At 38.3% G+C, this 22,877-nt stretch overlaps 1 protein-coding gene across 1 annotated transcript in view; it reads left to right on the top strand.

Moving 5' to 3' along the window:
• LOC103143989 (neural-cadherin) overlaps nt 1–22,877 on the top strand; it is a 307,861-nt gene that overhangs the window by 124,980 nt on the left and 160,004 nt on the right. Inside the window, exons 8-11 of the mRNA XM_016675675.1 lie at nt 2,525–2,667; nt 17,350–17,522; nt 21,685–21,853; nt 21,955–22,125. Coding sequence (XP_016531161.1) covers nt 2,525–2,667; nt 17,350–17,522; nt 21,685–21,853; nt 21,955–22,125 — 656 coding nt within the window. The remainder of the gene's footprint in view (nt 1–2,524; nt 2,668–17,349; nt 17,523–21,684; nt 21,854–21,954; nt 22,126–22,877) is intronic.

The raw sequence follows: 22,877 nt of genomic DNA, 5'->3' as shown, positions 1-22,877 counted from the left end.
GTTAGATTGTTTGTTCCAAAGTAGCAGCAATTCTTAGAAAAAGCTATAATCATTTGATGGAAAACATGCCTATCAATCCATTCTCATTCTCCGTATATACTGTATTTGACAACAACATATTTTTGAATGAGTCTGAGTGAAAGTAACGGTTGAATCTTAGCCACAGAAAAGAACAGGGATGTAATGATGCATTCAAATAATCCAAGGGTCAACAACCAGGAGCCGCTTTGCTGTAAGTCCAACGAAACAAAAGTTAAGTGACAAAAGCTTCATGACATGTATAATTTCACAATTTGTTAAAGAAAATCATAATTAAAGAATGACTTCCTTTAACTCATTCTCCAAACATTTATATATATTCATTAAAATGAATGAGTTAATTTTCTTTAGTTAAAAAAGTTGAGTTTGAAAAAAAATACTTCACAAAATCTATATTTGAAGCATTACTTTTGTGAAAGCTTCTAAAGCTAGCATTTTTTTCCTTTACATTTTGAAATATTTTTCATCCAATTTTCCAATTTTGACCAAAGTTATTTAGAGGCAGGTCCCAATTTTGTTTTATGCAGGAAAAAACATACCTGAACAAACCTGACCCTATTTGACAGATGTCATTTTCGCCGAATTAATTACATTTTTTGAAATCTTTAAGCCTACTTCACATAAGCAGTTTCTTTATTCTACAGAATAAAGGAATTGGCTGTTTTCCAGTTATTTTTGTACAGTTCTGTATAGTTGTCTGGTTTGTAAGAATCTAAATTAATGTCTTAAAATCAGGAGGTCATTTTATGACTCAAGTGGTGGTACTTGACTTACATAGGCCTTTAGTAGGACATTCAAAGACACTTCACCAACTCGGAAAGCTGCTATATCGCACCATCAGCCTTAGTTTTGCCCAAAGACGAAACAACAGAGACGGACAGAGCAGGAATTGAACCGGTGATCCACCGATTGCAGGGCGGACTCTTACCGTCTATGTTTTTGCATAGAGCCATATTGATTTGGAAACGTATACCACTACAACAAGTAAACGTTATGTTGGGCTAATTTGACATGTGGCAAAATAGAAAAAAAAATAACCTGAAAGGAGTTAAATAGTTTTTATAACATTCTACGTATTGTGGTTTTCAGCAGGTACTAATCCTATGGATTAGTTTAAATGTCTGGTGTTTCTTTACATTGGTAAAAGAAAGGATTTTATTTATTGAATCTTGACCTTACAAGTCAAATATGCTGTGGTGTTGTGGTGATAAGTTTTTTCCAGAAAGCCTCCACCTCATGTCAACAAAGTAAAGAGGTCAACCTTTCAAGAAAAGCTTGGCTACCAAGCATATAAAATCCCTCTGATCTGTGCGGAAGGTCAGAAAGTTAAAAGCGGAGGTTCAAAGTGTTCTACTTCAAGATAAGGAGATTAAAAAGAGGAGGAATTTTTGAAGGAACTAAGCTTAGCTACAATATGTATGGCTGATAAAATAGAAGATACATGTGAGACTTTATTTAATGCTCAAGAAATTCACATTATCTTGTTTTAAAAATACTACTTCACTCTGTTTAGATGCATGGAAAGCTGATGGAGCTTTATTTATTATATTCCTGACTTATTATTGAATAAACTCATGTTATTTGTTTTTTTTTTCAATCACTTTTCTTACACATGTACATGTTTTTTAAGCAGTTCTGGTCTTCTTATAATTGAAAAGGATCCACATGCCACCGGATATTTAATCCACAACTTGTTTCTTCATTTTGATCTTTCGATTTGTTTTCTTTTTTGACAATGGTTATAATTTTACAGTAATTTTCCATAATTTGCATCTAAACTACTCTGTTGAAATGTGATTACAAATCTCCAGTATATATTAACTGAGATTTGGATTTCCAACAGTGAGTAAAGTGTGTTTTCTGAAAAAAAAAACAAAAAACAAGTACGCATATTTTGGTTCTCCATGTCTTCTGATCTTGGTGGTGGTTTAGCTGTTGTCTGCAGATAAAGTTCCCCCAATGACCCATAATCCAACATTTTAAGATGGGCTGTTATCTCCTACTGCTTTCTGCTGTAGTTTATTCACCTCTAAGGTTTAATAAAAGCTTCTTCACTGACTTTTTGGAATTTTTGGCTGATGCTGTATTAAAATATGACCAGATTTTAATGGTGGAGGATTGTAAAACTCATATCTGCTCTTCCAAGAAGCCGTTGGTCAGTGATTTTCCTAATTTTGTAGATATTTTTTATGACTTTGTTCAGTCAGAATGTGAACACACATTGGACCTGGATTAACCTATGGATTATCTGTTGTTAATCTCTGAATTCCCAATTCAAAGCTGGTTGTTCATCCTCTGCTGAAGAAGCCTGTGTTAGACTCAGGTATGGAGTGATATAAATTGGATTACTGACTTAACATCAATCATCAGGGATGTTGACATTTTCAATTTGATACAAACTCCTGTCTTTACAGCAGTTTCCAGATGTGTCCCACATGGAGTGTAGGTAAAGTACTGACAGTGCTGTTTGCATGTATCTCATCAGATACCGGACGTTTGTGTCAGAAGATGCGGGGCCCAACACACTTGTTGCCACGGTGCTGGCAAAAGACCCTGATGGGGATGGGATCACGTACAAAATCACCACAGGAAATGATGAGGGCAATTTTGTCATTGACAGCCAAAAAGGTAAGACTTCTTCTCTATTATGCTTCAGTCAGTTGACAAGGTCACAGTGTTCTCTGTCCTCACGTGTTCATCACTCTAACACTGTAATACAGTGTTCATAATCTGTTTGTCAAATATTGATTTCTGATGTTGGAAGTTCTACTGCAGTAGCATATTGTCACCTTCCTGTAATATTGGCCAAAGTCATTTTTTGCCAAAAGTGATTTTGCCCAAAAAGAAAGAAAGAAAGAAAGGAAGAAAGAAAAAACAACTTCTGGCACAAAATGACTTAGGCCAATATTTTAGGAAGGGGAAGCTTTCCAGCTTTGAGCTTAATATATTGTGTAAAAGACAATGAATGCATATCAGCGAATCTGCCGCAGTCACATGGTAGCAATTCAGCGAACTTAAGTGACAGGGTGTGCAAAAATGTTGAAGTGATTCCAACGTGACACTATATGTTTCCATTAATATTTTATTATGCACATTTTGAAGTATTGAATTTGAGAAGGCTGAGGGAAATTGAATATTTCAAAATGACTTCCTTAATTTTGGCATAAGTTTGTGTTCGCTTGAGGTGGTTTTTGGCTATTTCTTAAAAGAGTTAATGCGCTAAAGGGGAGATGGAAACACATTTGCCGGATAAGTGCTGAAGTAGAGAACTCTCCCAGCCCAAACGTCCAGCACAGAGGACAGGACTTTCGGCCTGGAGCAGCCAGGGAGAGGCACTCTAGGCTGAGATGGGAGTGGAGGAATTGTCCCATCAACTGGTGGGTCTGTGTTTTACCAAAGGAACGAAACTCTGAATAATCTCAAAGTTTAAAACTCCAGCTCAGAGGAGAGGACTCTCCAATTTTCTGAGATGTGTGGTCCATGATGGTTTGCAATCTGAACATTTTATTTATTATATCTGTATATAGCATCAGCATCTGATGAAATCATGCTTTGTGGAGCCTGGTTGAGTTGCCCCAAACCAGTAGACGGAAACATGAAATTTGCATTTTCTTGTTTCTTTCTTTTTCTTTTATTTTCTTGCAGCGTTTTAAAAGTTTGGTCCAAATTCACATAGATAGAAGTGTAGCTGTCATAGTCCCAGACGGACTGGTCAGCATATTTTTGATGTTGAAGTTGAAAGGAGAATGACCAGGCTGGTTTGAGATTATACAGAGATAACAGTATTTCAGCTAACCACTTGCGACATCCAACATATACAGAGTACCAACTCTGAAAGCACTACAACAATATAATTATGGCATATTTAACACAGTTTTGGAATAATTGGACAGTTGGATTAAAATGCTGTTACATGGTCGGATAAACTCAAGTTCAGCTGTGAGAACAGAATTCAGTGCAAGCAAAATAAAAGCATGGAGCCATCAACACTGTCTCAAATGCAGTGTATGGGTGAGGAGATTATTTTCTTGTAACACTTTGAGCACCAACTGACATTAAATATCCCAGCCTTCCTCAGTGCTGTTGCTGAGCATGTGCTGCCCTTCGTGACTGCCCTGTACCCATCTTGTAACAGCTACTTCCAGCAGAATGATGTGTCATGTCTCAACACTCAAAATTCTCAAAGTGATTTCTTGGAACATGGTAATTAGTTGGGTGTCCTCAAATGGCCTCCACAGTCACCAGATCTCCGTCCAATAGAGCAGCTCGGGGATGTGGTGGAATATGAGATTTGCATCATGGATGTGGGCCGATGTGGACCAAAGGCATGTCAGTGCGCCTGTGTGTTGCTGACCTACGGCAATCATCCAACACCTTGTAGAATCTACGTCATGAAAAACTGAAGGCAGTTGTTGCCACAGACACTTCTCTGTAAACGACACTGACTCACCTTTTTGCGAAGCATATGAGTCCTGACAGGTCAAGTCATGATGATATTAGTATATCACCCAAAGTGTTAGAAGTGTTCCCACAACGTCTTGGTAACAGAGCACCCTCCCGGGGTTTATGCTCTCACATCTTCACTTCCTCTGAGGCAGGAACCACATGAAATAGGAAGCTGGGTTAATGGCACTGCTGTCTGTCATCTCTTCTGGATGCTGTTTCATACATGTTCATCGTTTCTTTCAACTGTACACCCAGTCTGAGTCTTTATATCACATTATAGGGTAAAACGAGGACCTTTTGGAGATTCAATTACTTAAGACTTCAAGGCATAATTCCCTTTGTTCACCAGCAATGACATTAACTGCCAGCCGATAGCAGCTGTGTTTTTTTTTTTCCATGAGAGAGAAGACTTGAAAGCACTCAATTTCATTTGTTATCACATGACTGCAGACTCTGTTTGCTATTGATCTTGATTATTTCCTGTTGAGTTTTACCACCAAGACCCAATTTCTAAATGGCATTGGTTGTATACAAAAAAAACTTTTCATTTTAAGTTACCTTTAACTAAATTAAGTTATTAGAGGGTGTGTGTGAATGTGTGTGTGCATGGTTGTGTGTCTTGTCTGTCTCTGTGTTGCCGTGCGACAGACTGGCGACCTGTCCAGGGTGACCCTGCCTTCCGCCCGGAACGTTAACTGGAAATAGGCACCAGCAACCCTCCTGACCCCACTAAGGGACAAGGGTGAACAGAAAATGGATGGATGGATGGATGTTCTTAAAGGCAGAAAGATTTGTGAAGGATTGTGTGAATTTTAATTTGGGATGGTTATAATATGTTTGTTTTTCATCAGCGTCTTTTTCTGCACGTTTTGAAGTATCGCATTAGAAAAGGTTTATATAAATGGCAAAATTCTAAATAATTTCCTTGATTTCGCAAAAAAAGTTTATACGCTTGCTTGCGGTGAGTTTTTGCTTTTCAATAAATGAGCTTAAACACTAAAGGAGAGATGCAAACGCATCTACCAAAAAAGTTTATAATGAAGGGAACGGTAAAAGTTGTGGACAAAATAACAGCAGTCCAGTAAGCAGAACAATGTTTGTAACCCATATGTTGTTAAGCTGTAAGTAATTTTTCAGTAGGTTGAAATAGGGCTTCATGATATTTAGCTTAGTTTATTTTGCTGAATTAAAGTAAAGATCAAAGAAGACAAGATCAAGAAAAAGAAACTTACAAAAAAGCCTCACCCCAAATATTCCACAGAGCCAAACCTGGACAGGTCGCTAAGACATGTTTCATTTCACTTTTAATTTTGGTGTTTTATCTTTAGTTATAAGCTCCAAATCTTTGAGGTTAAAAGATCTTTCTACTGATATCTTTATCTTTAGCTTCTTCTGGAAATGTTTCTATTGCTTCCAGCCAGAAGCAACATGCTGGTAAAGGGATAAAATTACCTTCAACCTAATTTTATCACCGTCATGAAGACGTTTGGTTTTAACTGTGTGTTATCTTTTCAGTCCAATTTTAATTTAATCAAAATCTCAGATACATTTAAGCATCAAAATATTCATTTTATTTACATTCCATTTAGTCTTTTCTAGTCCTATAGGTCAGTTTTCAACTATCAAACTATAGAACTATTCTTATTTTAAAATATCAAAACGTTACATTTTCAGAATTACATTTTTTTTTTTTTTTTTGTACAGACCAAAAATGTATTTTTCTTTTCTCCTTTAGACCTTAGTATCTGTAGGTTGATGTTCTGGGGAACAAACTGGGGTTGGAACAGAGATGTAGTCCCTCTCAGGAGCTGATTTAGCATCAAATTTAGCATATTAACCTCCTTTAGATTCTCATATCGATCAGCTCCAATTGTGTGACAAACACTTCCTTCAAGTTCAGCTGGTGTGAGACATTTCCCCTCCTCTTGCATCAGATTGCAGTTATCCAAATCTGACATTGCGTCGCAAACACAGCAGGATCAGAAAGGACAAAGAGGAAATGGAGAAAGGACGCTCTCTGTCAACAAGTTTTAAAAGTACAGGGAAGGAAGACAATCCTCAGAATCCAACATCTTTGTGATTTGTGACATTGCATTCTGGAGGGTTTTCAAAATGGCTCATTTTCCAGACACCAAAAAACATTTTCCAATTGCCAAAAACCGGCTAGTGTTTTTTAAGTGCTTTGTATTTTTTTAGAAGCAGTAGAAACTCAAATGCAATTACAAAGACATTCAAAGTATGAATATTGCATCATAAGTCTCCTTTAACACTGAAATTCTTGGAGTCAGATTTTACAGAGCATCTCTTCCACCTGAGCTGTGGGTCTCCAGCAGCTCCCCCATAGTTATGGTGAAAACCTTGACTGCTTCTCTGACCGATGCTCTCCTCCGCTGGGATACCTCAGGGAGATCTGTGATACTTAGGATATCATTTTAATAAGAGGGTTTGCACAGGATTTTATTTGGGAGCACCAGAATAGAGGCGGTTGAATAGATAGGCATGCCCCACTTTTCACATTTCTATCTGTAAAATAATAATAAAAAAGTAGCAACAAAAAAAAAAAAAACTTTACTTAGAATTTGTCCTATTGGTCATTCACAAAATTGCAACATTACATAGTGTATTTTTTTAAGTTGAAGGGTTAAATACTAATGTGATTTCTGCTTTTCTTTGTCACAGACATAAAGATGACCTTATAGTGCCATGTTACTATAATGATTAGCATTTGAAACATGTTTTTTACATATTGTACATATTAAACACTGTAAGCTGTGTAGATTTCCTTAAATCTTGTATCAGATAACCTTTAGTAGTAATGGGTTTACAGTGAATTAACCGACAGCCCCAGAAATGCATAAACACACATGCACACACACAAACAAACACACACACACCCAGAGGCATTATTCAGCCTGCCTGCAGTAAAATGGGAGAAGCAAAGTGTGACACCATAAGGCCTGTAATATGATCCAATATCTTGTTTCAAAGAGCCCAATATTTGGTCATTAAAAGTATTTTACGATTCTTATAATGGAAGGCGAGCACATTGTGTTCGTCCCTCCCTCTCCAGCTCGTCTCATTCTCTCTGTGCTGCTGATGAAAATCTCTTCCAGCCTCTGCTTCCCTCCTGTTGCTGCCCCCCCCCCGTCACCCCGCCCCCTGTCCGTACTCATCCTAAATGTCCGACAATCATTCAAGTGATTGTTTTCTTCCCTTCTGGCAGAAGCGGCCTCGCTGGCTCTTTCGCCATGTTAATTTGTCTGTAACTCACCCCAGAATACAGTGTGTGTCCCTGAGATTTAAGGCGGCCATTAGGATCTGAGCGGGCCGTCAATACGACGCTCCGGCTCTTCCTATTAAAACCCATAAATACAAAACGCTCTTCTGAATCAGAGGAAGTATTTACTGGACACCTAAAGAGAAATGCTGCTAACAAACATGCATCTGTTGTGCGCTTCATTTTATTTTATTTTTTTTCAGCCATCATTTCAGCTATTTTGAGAAATTTGTCTTGTCTGGCTTGGACAGATTTCGTCTATTCTTCTTTTTGGTGAGTGTTCGACTCGTACTGATCATCTTGTCTTTTATATTTGTTATTTCGACTTCTGTTCTAAGCTTCTCGCCCCTTCATGTCTGCCATGATGTTCTGACCTGTATCTTTATGCAACAAACTATTTTTTACCTCAGTCTTTTCACTTGCTTCCCTCTGGCAAACATACTGTACTGTATTCTGCTTTAAAAATACTCCCACTCATTATAAGGTTTTTTATTTCTTTCATCATTTTATTTATTTATTTATTTATTTTTTTTGTTCTTTGTCAATTTGCTCCATTTTTTTTGTTGTTGTTGCTGTGGGGTTATGTTGTTTCCTCTGTCCCTCTCTTATTACCCCATATATTTGGTTCTGCATAATAAACTGAATGATAGAAAATATATTCTGAGCACATGAAGACAGAGCCAATTAACTAGACGTAGGAAGAACAACATTTCACCATAAACCTGCCATGATAAGTGGGTGTTTGAACTTTGGGCATCCTCTGGGTTTCTGTTTAGATTATTTTCTTGTTTTATCACTGGGTCAAATGGTTCTCCTTTGAGTTCTTTGTGAATTTATTATCACTAATACAGTTGGTATTGTTTCTTTATGCTAGTGTTCCCTTCTCTTCATTGTTTATGATGGTTTGAGGGTTTTTTCCCTTTAGGTTCTGTGGTCTTCCATTCCTGCGGTTTCCCTTGCTCTACTCATCTTTCACCCTTCCTCAGCCTGCTTCTCAGCACAGCTGTTATCCATCACCTTATTCTCCTCTCCTCAGCTGCTCCTACTTCACTCTGACTAGCTCCTCTGGTTCTCCTGTCATTTCACCAGCACTTTGGTGTCATTGATCTCCACCGTCTTTGTGTTTCTTCATGTCAGTCTGTTATTTACTCTGTTATATCCCGTTGTTACATACAAGTTTTCTTATTTTTTCATGAATCGTGTATTCTATGAGGATCTCCAGCTCTTGACTCAAGCATCGTCATCTCCCATGACACAACCAGATACCTCGCACAGGACGTTTGACACAGGAAAAGCTAGTTGTAGTATTTTTTTAATCCATATTAAGAAGTTATTGACTTAAAACAAGCTCCTGTATCTTCCTGAAAAGTTACTTGCAAGTTTCAAGTGAGCTAAGATATTTGTACTAGGAACAAGACCAGATATCTGGAAGTTTTCCAGTATAAAGAGCCATTTTCACCCTCAGTCTATTGAAATAAAACTTATTTAGAGCCACAAATGTTACGGGATCTTTTGGAAATAAGAGATAAACGTCTCTTCTAGGTATGTTGTTGTCATTTTTAAACTGTCACTGTTTTACTTCCATTTTCAGGTTTTGGTGTAAAGAAAAACATGAAATGTTAAAAAAAAAGAATAAGAAAATGATAAATATATTTTCTTCTGTTTGATGTTGATACTTGTGGCGAAAATAAAGAAAAAAAACGATATCTACAAATCATATTATTGAGGATATTCAGTGCATTTATTCCAAGACAAAATGGGAATTCATTTAGAAAATCTGCAATTTTTATTAGATCCACCTTTAACATTAGTTAGTTTTTATCGTTTTTAAGGGATTAGGAGCCATCATGGAAGGAAAGAGCCTGTGAGGACTCCTGAGCTAGACAAAATACTTGATAAGATTCTGTTTTTGCAGCATAATATGGTGTGAATTTCTTATCAATAGGGCCCAAAAAATAAATATCTACTGGGAAAAAACATGAATATGTTCCTGCTGTATAGTATTTCAACGTCTTTCTCGCACTTTGCCGTTTGTCTTGTATTTGTTTTGTGCTGATCCTGATTTCATTTATAAGTTTATCTTCCAACTTTCCCCCTGTCTGTCTGGTCCCTCCTGGCTATTTTCATGAGACGTGACAGCTGCCTGCTGAACCCCCAGGAAACATCCTCTGGGTTTCCATTAAGTGACGATGTGCGCTGGCCTTGTTAGCAGCCACATACCACTCCCCTTTGGCCCTGATCCAAACTCACACACACACACACACACACACACACACACACACACACACACACACACACACACACACACAGGGAGAGAGAGTCAAATTCACAGTAATAATCACATATTTATGTACATGAAATCCAACTTGTTTGGCTACAGAAACCGTCTAGTTTTTTGATCGTCCGCATGCATCTCAGCACAAACCCTTCTTAACGAGCTGAAAAGAAACATGGACTGACATGAAAAAAGATACCCATCAAACACACACACACGCGCCATTAAAGATGGAAAACACTCCTATGTGTATATGCAACGCTGCTTTAAACTCACAGAAGACCATCGACTTCTCCACGCTCTCCACGCCTTAACCCACACTATAGGGACACGTCTCCTAGATTCAAACAGACACATGCTGAATGCTTTGTTCTTGGAATGTCCTGAAACCTTTTCCATGTCCCATTTTCAGCCACTTACCCAGCATGTGTTGCTCTCAACTGAGCCTTTTAGGCCCTATTAGACGTTTATGCCGATGCTAGGCAGAGTAAAGCTGGGATCAGACTCCGGGGCGCCTCTGGCTCTTCCTATATATGTAGCGTAGCAGGCAGGCTGTAGCTGCTCTCTGCCTCAGCCAGCTGCCTTTATTGAACTGGTCGCATTTTTTTTTCTGGTCATCTGTCTCAGTTCATTAGGTCTGAGTGCACTCCGCTGCACGGCCGGAGTAGAGTGGTTGAACGTGTTTTGTTGGAATGTTATTTATTTTTTTTTTTTTCGCTTTTTTTCTTAAAATCATTGTTTTGGGTTCAGAGTCCAAACTATCCTGTTGAGAGATGAGAGTTTCTGGACCGGTTCTTCAGTAGCTGCTGCTGGCGTTTGTTCCTGGATAATTAGGTCATGTTGAGAGATGTGAGGGAGACACAGAGTTTGCTAAACCTGAAAGTTTCAGTCCTGTTTGAGAATGCTCCAGGTCTCAGTTCTGAATAGAAGGAGGGGCGGTTTTAAAGTGTGGCAGGTGCGCCGCAAAAACACAAAATCTTACCAAGTATTTTTAGTAAGCGTCGAGAAATAGAAGCTTGTATTGAGTCAATAATTCCCTAATATTGATGAACAATTCTAGATTCACTGGCAGATTATTTTCTTTGTAACAAGACATGTTTCCCTTGTTACAATGGAAAAATCTGCCAGTGGAAATGGATTTTTTTTTTTATACTCAGGAATTATTTACTTTAAATGAGCTCTTACATCTTTCTGAAATATTGCTTATATGCTTGTTTTGTCTTATTTCAGGTTTACTGTGATATTTACTCTAGAAACTGGACAAATGCTTGGTAGGATTTTGTGCACATCTCACACTTTCTTTCAGATCCACCATCGGAATAAAGCCTGAAAGCCAGTTCATGCATGACTCTTTGCTGTTGAAGCTGTGATTCTCTTTGTCTGCAGAGATATTTAAACTCACAGACTTTGACATTTGGATGCCATCAAAGTGATCAATTGCTGATCACATTCGGGACTGGCCGGCCGAATGTGATCGTGATGCAGAGCGGACAGAGTGGATGATGTTGTATAAAATAATCTGTAACGTTGGCGTCGTAGTCAGCAGGAATTGTGCTGTCACTGCAAAACATGAGATCACAAACTGGTTGGCATTAGATTTAAGACCTAAAATTACACCTGCCTTTGAATGCTGTTCACATCAGAACCACGTTGAAAAAGAGAGGACAGACCACTGCACTAATGTCTTACTACACAACTTAAACTCTCAATGTAGATGGTGTAAAAAAAAAAAACAAAGAAACAAAACAATAATAATAGTGTTGACTGTGGATGCTGACATTAGCATTGGGGACGACTGTGGTGCTGCTACATGTTTAGCATTGAGATGCTAAATTAGCCTTGAGTAGCTTCGCTAATAGGCTAACTCCTTTTAGCACAGCATGAATACAACAATAGTCTTTTCCAGTGTCTCAAGTTTTAGAAACAAAAATAAATTCTTAGTGGGCCAAGACAAGCAGCTCTTTTGTCCGTTGCTTGTGGTTGTCATTGCGCATCAGATTTACGGACGTACCGGAAACACACAATTTTGAAGGCTCCATCTTAAGTCTTTTGTATGTAAAATCAATGTGAAGTGAATTGCATTAAAATTTTTGTAATTCATTTGTAGAAGTTATCATGTTAAAGACCTGGCCCTAATTTGTGGGGGATACATTTTATGTTATTTATTATATACAGGGAAATGGCTGGGTGCTGTTACCTTTTCTTAAACCTTAAAGAAAAAAACTCACTGAGCCCTTTCTGTGTGAACTTGGTGCTTTCTGTGTGAACTTGATGCTCTCTACGGTTGTTCAAAACATGCATGTTGAGTTGCATGTCTTGTTTGTGGAAAATCTTGATCCCAGTGCTACTTCTGCAATGTTCAGGCTGTTGCTTTGTTGAATTTTAATGTATTGTTAATGGCGCAGCATGGGTAGTTCAGTGTTTTTGTTGGGGATTTCAGGGACTTTGTGGATGAACAATTTTCTTATACATGAAAGGAAAAAAATATCACTTTAAGAATATGTAAAGTATTCTCCTTTGGGGCCGTCGATACACAATGAAAACACAAAGAGTCAGCAGTTCAAAAATTTTATTTTTGTATGAATCTATAAAAGACGAAACCAAACATACATGGTTGACTTCACTGCCTTAAGTTTTAATTTGAATCAACATCTTTGTGAATATGATGCAACATTTGTAAACCTATAACTAGCCTTGTTGTCTGCCAACAATTGTTACTTTGTAATAGTAACAACTATTACAAAGGTTGTAATAGTTGTTGTGGTTGTGTAACCAATGCTACACTTGCTAATTGTCAAAGCTAGCATTTATTTTAATCAGAGTAACAATAACAACCAGCTGTAGCTGTGAAATATTAAAACTATTATGTCCTCTATCATCTACCCTAAAACTTTCTGTGCATTTTTTGTTATGACAAAACTATCAAAATAGTGATTTTATTCTCACAGAAACTTGTTCTTGTTTCTGTTGTTAGTCAAAATAATCAGATGGAAACTTTCTTTATTTTATTTGGATTCTTGCAGTTCCCTGCATTAGTTTTCTTCCCTTGATTCTTCTGCATTTACTCTCCATAAGCCTCAACACAGCATCATGTTGCCACTACTGTGTTTAACGAGAGATACTGTGAAGTTTTAATCTTCCCAAACAAACTGTTTTAAATTTAGGCCAAAAACCTCCATTTTGTTCCCATTCAACCTGCTCACCTTCTCCCACATGTTTGCTGCTTACAGCAGACTGTGAGTTTGGCTTTTTGTAGCGGTCTTTCAGTAATGGCTTTCGTCTTGCCACTCTTCTACAAACACCAGATTTATGGAGTGCATCAATGATAGTATTTTTGTTTACAGAATCCTTCATTTGACCTTTGACTCTCAATGACCCCCGTTTGTAAATGTTGCTATAATTAAAAGTTTGTATAGCAAAGATGTTCAATTTGGCAACACACAGACCGACTCACACACACCCTTCCATAGCATTCCATAAGGAAACCACTCAAGGTGTTTGCAAAGCATCCCAAGCTCCCCGTGCATCAATTCCTCAGAGCAACTGTGGGAAGTGTCAGAAAAACAACTCCAGTCCACGGAGAACTCTCTCTCTACAACCCACTTTACCCAGAGGATCGTCTGTCATCTTCCCGCTGTCACTGGGCTGTTCTGAGTTGTGGATAATCAGTACAGGTAGCTTTGAAACGTCTGGCTCTGCAGTTGGAGTGTCCACTCTGAACACAGTGAAGCTGCTGATGTCTCTGCATTGTTGTGCGTTTGTTTTTACCAGCGTTGAAAACAGTTAAATTTTACTCCTAATACAGGGCGAGAGTGAAGAACCGTGAAAAAAAGGTTTACTTCTTTAGCTTTTTCATCATCAAAAAACAGATTTTATCATCAAACAAAATGAATCTGTCTTAATAAATTCACACTGCATAACCACATCTTTGGTTCAGGTTCCTAGTCACACCCACACCAGTTTCATGACAGAACTGAGTGATGAAAGCAATAAAACAGAACCTGTATGACATGACGTAGGCTCAACGATATCCTGAAGCAACATAGCTTCACTAATTAACAGATATTCAAGAACAGGTTATTAATAAAGCCACCAGCTGCATTTCCATTGGCCACATAATTGTGCAATATGTCTTACTACACCGCTTAAGCTTTCAATATAGACGGTGTACAAAAAACAAAAACAAAACAATAATAATAGCAAATAAATTTGCTTAATGGAAACACACCAATTTCAAAAGAGCTCTTGTTTTCAGTAAAAAGTAAAAAGCAACTTTCTTGATTGAAGCCACAAATGCCTCTTATTGTTGAACTACTTGCTGATCTCTGGTTTAATCAAACCCTGCTTATGAAATGATTTGTTTATAGTTACAAAAAGTAGTTAAGAAGAGACTAAATGACAATATCTGGATAGAAAATTTAAATACGGAGCCAAGATACAATTTTCCTCTCCCATTTTGTTAGTTGGCTGGTTATTAGAGACATTAAATTGAACTGATTGATGAGTCACAGACAGTCTCATGTGCGACATGTTATGGTGAGATGAAGCTTCTGGATGAAATTTTGATCTGTTCGGTAGATAAAAGTTAATGATTCCTCTAAGACTATTAGTTCTGCTGCCATCCCTATGGTGGTGTTTTGTTACGTTTTTCAGTGATTCCCCCTACTGTTTGGGAGGAGAACTACATGTCAACACAGAGTGTTTTTGTAGGAACCCATCAGTGTAGGAGCTAATTTCAAAATGGATCACATAGATCAACTATAATTTCATAACTTACAGTAGATCTTGAAAAAGAAAATCTCGCTAAGTTAGCAAAGTTATTTCACTTTTACAAATGTTATTTAAAGGGGCAGTATTATGCAAATCAACTTTTTTGAGCTTTACATCATTAAAAAGAAAAACACAATTTTGCAATTGCGGTGTTTCCATTAAATAAGAAAAGAGATTAAAATCACCCCAAAATAAGTTTGTTCATGAAGTGAGTCAATAAGTAACACTCCATGCCATGGTGCTCCAACTACTTCCTGTTTTCTTCTTTTTCATGGGTTGGGTCAGCGGCAATAATTGCAGTTATATGGTCATTGGAAATACAGTTGGCGAGAAAGTGGCTATCCAATTTTCAGATGAATTGTTCCCAAACCCGATCAGCTACCTTGAGGTGTTAACCAAGGTTGTTCATGTACATGGCGTTAATTCATTCAGACCTTCGTCTCTGGGCAGCCAATCATTCAAAAACATTACCTGGACTATAAGGTCAGAATCTCACACAGCATGTATTTACAAAATAGCTTTAAAGATTCTGGGTGCATAAAATACTTGTAATTTTATGTAGTATGGTTTTCTTCTTAGAAACCTATTGATTGATCAGTGTCTGCCTTTGGTTGCCATGTTTCACGCAGGCGCGGTTGCAGTTGCAGTGATTTTGCTGCTGCGTGTAGTAGACGCACAAAAGTAGGATAAAAACACAATGATCTTACATTTTGAGACTTTAATCTGTCACATCAGTCCCATTGGTCTGCTGGGAAAAGATAGAAGGATGAATAGCACACATACATGTGTATCTACAGTAAGCGCATATATGATTACAATTTCAGGGTCGTAGCTGCAACAGCAGTCAAATGGGGACATGACAACAGTGGCACCCGCCACTGTCTCTGAAGATAAGGAGGATGTAATAAGTGTGTCCACACTTTTGGCCCACACACGCGTTCACAAACACACACAGACAAGGTAAACAGAGTGCGGAATGATGAGATGCATACAGAGTGGAAGAGAGTCATTCAGAGCACAGAGTGGGATGCAGATGAGACGCCTACAGCAGACTGAAAGAGTCCGTTGGAGGAAGGGGGAAATGGGATGCAGCAGCAGCAGTGCTACAAAGGGAATACCAATCAATTTAACATCAGGCGGTCCCAAATAATGACAAATGCTGGAGATAAAAACGGACACAGAGTCATCTTCTGGCATTTGTGGAGAGAACAGTGCTTTAATTTAGCTCCATGCACTCTGTTGGACTCATTTATTGTGTTTGCCCTTCACCACAAGCTAGCAGAACTTTTCCACATGGGAGGAAGTTTGATTTGAAGTGGAAAATTTCAGTTAGGTTAAAAGCAAAATCTGAAATCAGACAAAGTTAAAGAAATACATGAACATCCTAAAAATGTTTTCGATTATTAAGGCCACCTGACCCAATGTGCAAAAATAATCAGCCCCTTAACCCTTTTCTGAAATGTATCAGAGGATGTTTGTGGAGTCCTTCTCATTCAGGTTCATTGGAAAGCTTTGGAGCATCAGCATCCTGTTGGAGGCCCCAACATAGCACCTGAATCAGATTTAAGCAAAGTCTTTGACTAGACCGCTTCAAAACCTTCATTCTACTGTTTTGAACCATTCGAAAGTGGACATTCTACAGTACTGTGGATGGAACATTGTGCTGCAGGACCTAAGTGTTCTTGGCCTCTGGGTCAGGTTGGATTGGACTTTTTGGGTGAAAAGTTTTTAGTTGAGCCGTTCAGACAGTCATGATGTTGGTCACGTTTTGACAAAAAAAAAAAAAAAAAGTTTGATTTTCATTGACCTGCTGTGTGAAGGTCAATGAAAACCAATATGGTTTGGACACTGAAAGGTAAAAGGTTTTCCATTTGTTGTGAATTTTATGAGGTCTCAATAAATGTTGGTGGTTAATCATTTTTTAATTAATGATAAAACCCATTAAACTGTTAAAATATAAATAAATACAAACTGTTTGTTTCAGCATTCAATAAGTGTTTCATAAAATTACATTATATTGGACGGCTTTTCAGTCCATCCAGGATTTTGTGATTGTTTCTGTGGATTTTTGCAATTAAAATCACAAATTTTGTGGTGCTCATTTAGAAATATTTTTGTGAAAATGTTACTATATTTGTGCTAATGTATGATGCCAAATGTGACTTTTTATTAATCACCATAAAGATAACTTGACATCCAGTAGGGCTGAACAGTCACTTATACCCAATGTGATTGGCCCATTTAGAGAAAAATTAGCAGTAAAATTAGAAATGTTTTTTTTTAATTTTGCATGAATTTTGTGGGTTTGTGAAAAACTGAAGGGACGTATTGATGTAATTTGGAGTCCAGAAGGCCTCATGAAAATCTACCGTGAGCCAGATTTGGCCTCCGGGCCTCGAGTTTGACACATGTGATCTAGTGGATTGAAAAACCCTGGAAGGCTCTGCGTTCGTTTGAGGTCGATCATATTGACTAAAATGTCTAAACTCGATCCTCCATAAAGACGTGACATTGTGCTAACTACTGCTGTGTTTGGCTGCAGGTTTGATCCGGCTGCGCTCCAGCCCACCGCCTCGCCTGCAGGGCGTGGAGTACGTCCTCAACGTCACGGCCACAGATGACAACTCCTCGGGCGGGCCGCAGGCGCTGGCCTCCACAGCGCAGGTCATAGTGGGAGTGGACGACGTGAACAACAACAAGCCTGTCTTTGAACAGGTACGAACGCGTTGGCGTTATCGAGTGCGATTTTAGCTCGTTCCACTTCCCCACCTGTTTTGTTTTCAGCTTCCACAGCCGTCTCTTCTCCCAGACGAATCTAAAACATTCCTCTCCAAGTATCGTTCCACTGCCTTCCCATCCTGTGGAAGTGTTCTCCATCATTTCTCTGTATCCATGTCTTTGTCTTCCTATCTCGTCTCCTCATTAGCCCCTATCTCTCTCTTCTACAGGAGCGATTAGCGAGCATGACCCTCATCTCTTTCCTCGCATCTTCATCCTACATCATCTCGGTCTTTTAATTAAGGCTTTAAGGGATGTGGGGGAAATCCCGACCGACCTGCTCTAGAAGAGCTGCCTCTCCACCAGCATTTTTTTTCTTTCCATGTTTCAATTTTAAATGAGGCGACTTTTCAGCCCCCTGAGGTATCCCGAGCCAAGAATAGGAGGTGTGTGTGTGTTGCTGCTGAGTAAAGCCTCCTTACTCTCTTGTGGGAAGAAAGTGAAACGGGAAGTGTTTTCCTTTCTGCTTCATATCCTGTTAGCCAGGCAACAAGAAGACGAAGGGGGATTCTGTGTCTTTAAAGGGATAATGTTGGACCAATGGAAACGAGCTGCCAAAGTCAAAATTAAAAACCAACCTCACTTTTAAGCTGCTAATAATTCCAAATTCGTTTAGATCGAAGTGACTTTTGTCGTGTTTTCGTCTCTCACTGAAACGTTACAGCTGAAAACACGGTGAACTGAAACTTCACGCTCAGTTTTCTCTCGGGGGTTTTCTGTTGTGTATTCCACTTCAGTCGCTCTTCTCTTCCTCTTTAACCGGAGGCTGATTGAAAAAGACAAACAGTCTCCTGATACCTGACATTTGCCTCCTCCAAGACAAACTGAAACATTCAAACTATGAACAAAAATATAAAAGTATGAAAAGGTTGAAGTTAAATGTTTTCAATAAGGATGAGATTAAAAGAAAGTTCTGGAATGAAAAACGGTTAAGTGTAAGGTGAATTGCAAAGGTCTTCTCAAAGAATTTCTGAAAATATTTTGTTAAATTACAACCAAAAATGTGTTGTGTTGAGATTTTATGTGATAGACTGACTCAAAATGTGTAACTGTGGAAATATCAAAAGTGACAATGGACTGAGCAGTGCTGCGTGAGAGCTTCAAAGTCTTAATTCAGAAGGAAGACATTTTAGAAAACCAACCCTGAACTGCAAAACCACAAAATCTTTTCCATGTGTAACAAAGTCTGGAGTGAAATAATCTGCCATTGGAACTAGTACTTTTTTATTAATATTAAGGAAGTATTGACTTAAAACAAGCGCCTATATTTTACTGACAAGTTAATTTATCAGTTAGTTTTGTCTTATTTTAACTGTACTGAGATAATTTCACTAGAAACTAGACCAAAAATACTTAGTAAGATTTTGTGTTTTTGCAGTGTGCTTTAAATTTCTTCTTTTTCCCGTTTTCTTTTTTCTTAATGATTCTGTTTGCTCACCAGTATTCTCTAGCAAACCCCACTGGCCTTCATATAACTGTTTTATAAAGACATTAAATGACACACATGTGGACTCTTTTTTTTTTTTGCGCCTACAGTATTTATTATTTTCAATTATTTTTTAGTTGTATTTCGAAATAGAGAGCATTGCACATATCCGATTTTCACTTTTCTTCCACTTCAGCCAGGCACCATGGTCTACTACATAAAGTCTTGAGTAAATATAAATAAGTTTCTTGTTTTTAATGTGGCAAAAGAAAAAAAAGAACATGACTCAGTTCTACAAACTGAGAACACCATGGCTCATATACTGAAGACGACCCGCAGTTAGTCTCTGTCTTCTCTGTCGCTCACAGTCAGCATCTGGACAGTGAAGCCGGCAGAAGCCCTCATCTTGTTTGGATTTCAGATCTTTGGATGTGCCGCAGCCTCTTGGGCCTCTGGGCAGCATTCAGTAGACCAAGACGGCAAAAGAAAGAGACAAAAGCACAGAAAGGTGGTGATTCGGAGCATAACAGGTTCTTGTATTTCCCAGTGGCAGTGGCACTACAGACACACAGCCACTGATTGCATTCAGTACTAACCTTTAGCCTCATGGTGTGGGCTCGTCAAATACTAGGAATTTGTAACGCAACATGAATGCTGCAGCTGCGGGGCTACAATGCTCATTATGTCACTTTATGTAATAATATTATTGCATTTATGACCATTTATTACAAAAATGCTGAGGTTAATTTTTTTAAAATCATTTTTTAGAAATGATAATGTTATAATCCTGGATTATGTAATAAACAGTAACAAACCATTGTTTATTTTCATCCTAATCAGTATCATTTCATGTTTTTTTTGTTGCATTTTTACACCTGATTTTATTACTATTACATTACATTACGTCATTACTACATAATGAGACATTACAAGGAATAACAGATTAACATGATAGTGTGATTAGTAATTTTATGACAGCTTTCATTGCATCGTTTACCCGACGTGATCAAATGAGACAAATTAATACAAACACAACATGATGTGATGAACTTATTTCAGGTTGATTTGAGTGAAAATCATCTCCAGGAGGAACAAGGTGGAAAAAATGTAATCTAAGGGTGAACGGTGATACGATCAGACTGATCAGCTTCAGGTTGTTGTCTCGTTGTAATGCTACATTTACATTAGAGAATTCAGCTGGTTGTCATGGTATATATGAGTCTTTGATGGCTGCAAGGTCCTGACCAAGGGATTTAAAGCTAAGTTGACTGGACGCGATATATTTGGAAATGATAAATCAGTGACCTGCAGCAGGACATGGCTGCAGACATGGGAGTTCTGATTTTGTTGGGTTTGCAGAGGCCCGTTGGACACTTATTGAGACGGCAACAATCTCTAACAATTTACATATTTAGCAGTTTGTTGATTGTTTTTTTTATTATTATTATTTTTCAGAGTTCAATGTTAATAATATCAATTCAATAGTTTACAGGCAGAGTCTTGTTCACTGTAATCCCACTAAGTACCAAGCCTGACACTTCACCTGCTTAATGCATCTCATTGCTTATTTTTTTTGTTTGTTTGTTTGTTTTGGTTCGTTTTCATGTAAACCATTTGCTCTGAATAACCTCTGAACAATTTGTTTCGCATTAACAAGCCATTTGTGACACACCGCACTCTGCTTGACCCTCTGGGTTAATTGTCTTGGCTGAGTAACTTGATCTAATTCACAAAGTGTTTGCTCCCTGTGAAGAGGGACGAACCAAAAGGAACACAAGTGGATCTGAAAACGAGGCGGCGCCAAGGGAAGAACGGGCTGGATGCCTTCCCTAAAGCATGCAGGGCATCTGTACTTCTGTCAGACACCATAAAAAAAATAAAAAAAAACGAGTTGAGGACTAAAGAGAAGGATGTGAGAGCTGCACAGTGGGAGATAACAGCAGAAACGTCAGCACTGTTGAAATGAAGAGAATAATACTGGACATGTCTGACAACTTCAGTGATAGATCTAAACAGAAGAAAAAGAATAAAAAAGATATCAAGTACAACTTCTTCCACTGGAGCAACTATATGTATCTAAAGCTTTTGTTGGTGATTATAGCAGATTGGAAACCACATTTCAGTGTCACAAAGAACACTAATTCTAATACTAGTTGTATATTAATTAATTACTTAATATTGGCTATCATTTCTGCAACATAAACTAAAATATTACAAGAGCATTAATTATGTCTGCTAATTTTTACCCTTTAGGTCAAAGAAATCTAACAAGTTTTAGAATTTGAAATTAAATGTGTTAGTTTGTGAAAGATAAACTGAAGTTGTGTGGTTTTTTTTAAATTAATTTTGTAAATCTACTTTGTTATGTCACTAAGAGTTATTTATACTAACTTAAGGTTTTTAAGTGAGCAGTAAAAACTAAAATAAAAGGGCAAGAGTGGGAACTATTTTCTACCATTTTCTCTTGTGTGGTATTATATCATATGTTCATTTTCATGCACATGTGCATTAAATATAAATTTAGTGCAAGTCTGTAATGCAGTTCTAAATAATCCGAAAGAAGCAACTTTACCAAACCTTTCTCTTTACTAAATAGAAACAATCTCCATGCAAGCATTCTACTTTTATGTTTTTATTACACACCGTTGTCTCTGCTGTTTTCTCTCTCCTCAGTGTCAGCAGTACAGAGAGAGCACAGCGGTTCTGGAGAACCAGCCGGCCGGGTCATTCGTTCTGCAGGTTCACGCTGTGGATGCAGACGAAGGCTCCAATGGCAGGGTCACATATGGCTTCATGCACAAAGACTCTACAGTTCCTGCATTCAGCATCCACCCTGATACTGGTACGTAAACTCAACTGGCAGGATTCTGTCATCAGATTAATTTGAGATAATCTGGTGCTCTCAGCTCCGTCTGATCTGCATTGTCACCCTAACATTTCCAGGCGTGATCGTGACTGCCAGGAAATTTGATCGTGAGCGTCAGCGGGAGTATGCGGTGACAGTGACTGCCACTGACCAGGCAGCCGACCCCCTGATCGGCATCTGCCAGCTCAACATTCTCATCCTGGACCAGAACGACAACAGCCCGAAGTTTGAGAACCTCCGATATGAGTGTAAGAAGATACTGTGTGTCCCGTTGAGTTTATGTCCTTTCCTCCCCATACACACATGAAGGGCCTTGGGCTGCAGGGTACTCTTCTCTAATCTCACAGCCTCATTGCACCCTGGGCCCTGATTCTATTGGACAACTGGGACACTCCCATTTAAGACATCCTAACCCTCCATCACCTCCTAAACACAAAGTATTACCGTTATATATATTTGTTGTTTGTCAGTTCTTTGGGCTTTTTTTCTCTTTCTGCAGGTGTAGAAGCAGATCTCTGGTGTGTTTTTCTTGTGTTTTCTCTGAAGTTTACTTCCACGAACAGAACGCTGCTGTGTGTCGTCTGCGATCTTCTTCTTTCCATGCGGGTCGCTTTGGGGTTATAAACCGTTCACACAGATATCTGATTGTGGTCACATCATGCAGCTGTATGAAAGCTAACCCCCACACCCCAAAAAGTCAGATTTTAGCAAAACAAATCAGAACTGAGCAATAAGAACTGCTGTGTGAACAGTCTACATCATGTAGTCAGACAAGTTATTTCTTTAATGTCAGGCTAGAAATCAGGTCTCACCAAAAACGTGGTCATTCATAAACTCTAAATGTTTTAACAAGGGAGGACAGTGATGTTCTCACATTGGGTCATGCTGGTTTGTATATGGTGTTTCCTTAATAAATGAACTCATCAACTGAAAGCAAGTTTATCTTTTTATATTTAAATTTGTTAATGATCTGAAACGTTTGGAGACAAAAGGAAAATGC

Source organism: Poecilia formosa, unplaced genomic scaffold (genome assembly GCF_000485575.1).
Source record: "Poecilia formosa unplaced genomic scaffold, Poecilia_formosa-5.1.2 Scaffold119, whole genome shotgun sequence".
Lineage (NCBI taxonomy): Eukaryota > Metazoa > Chordata > Actinopteri > Cyprinodontiformes > Poeciliidae > Poecilia > Poecilia formosa.
The sequence above is the reverse complement of the archived record's forward strand: the minus strand, read 5'-3'. Positions and strand labels throughout refer to the sequence as shown.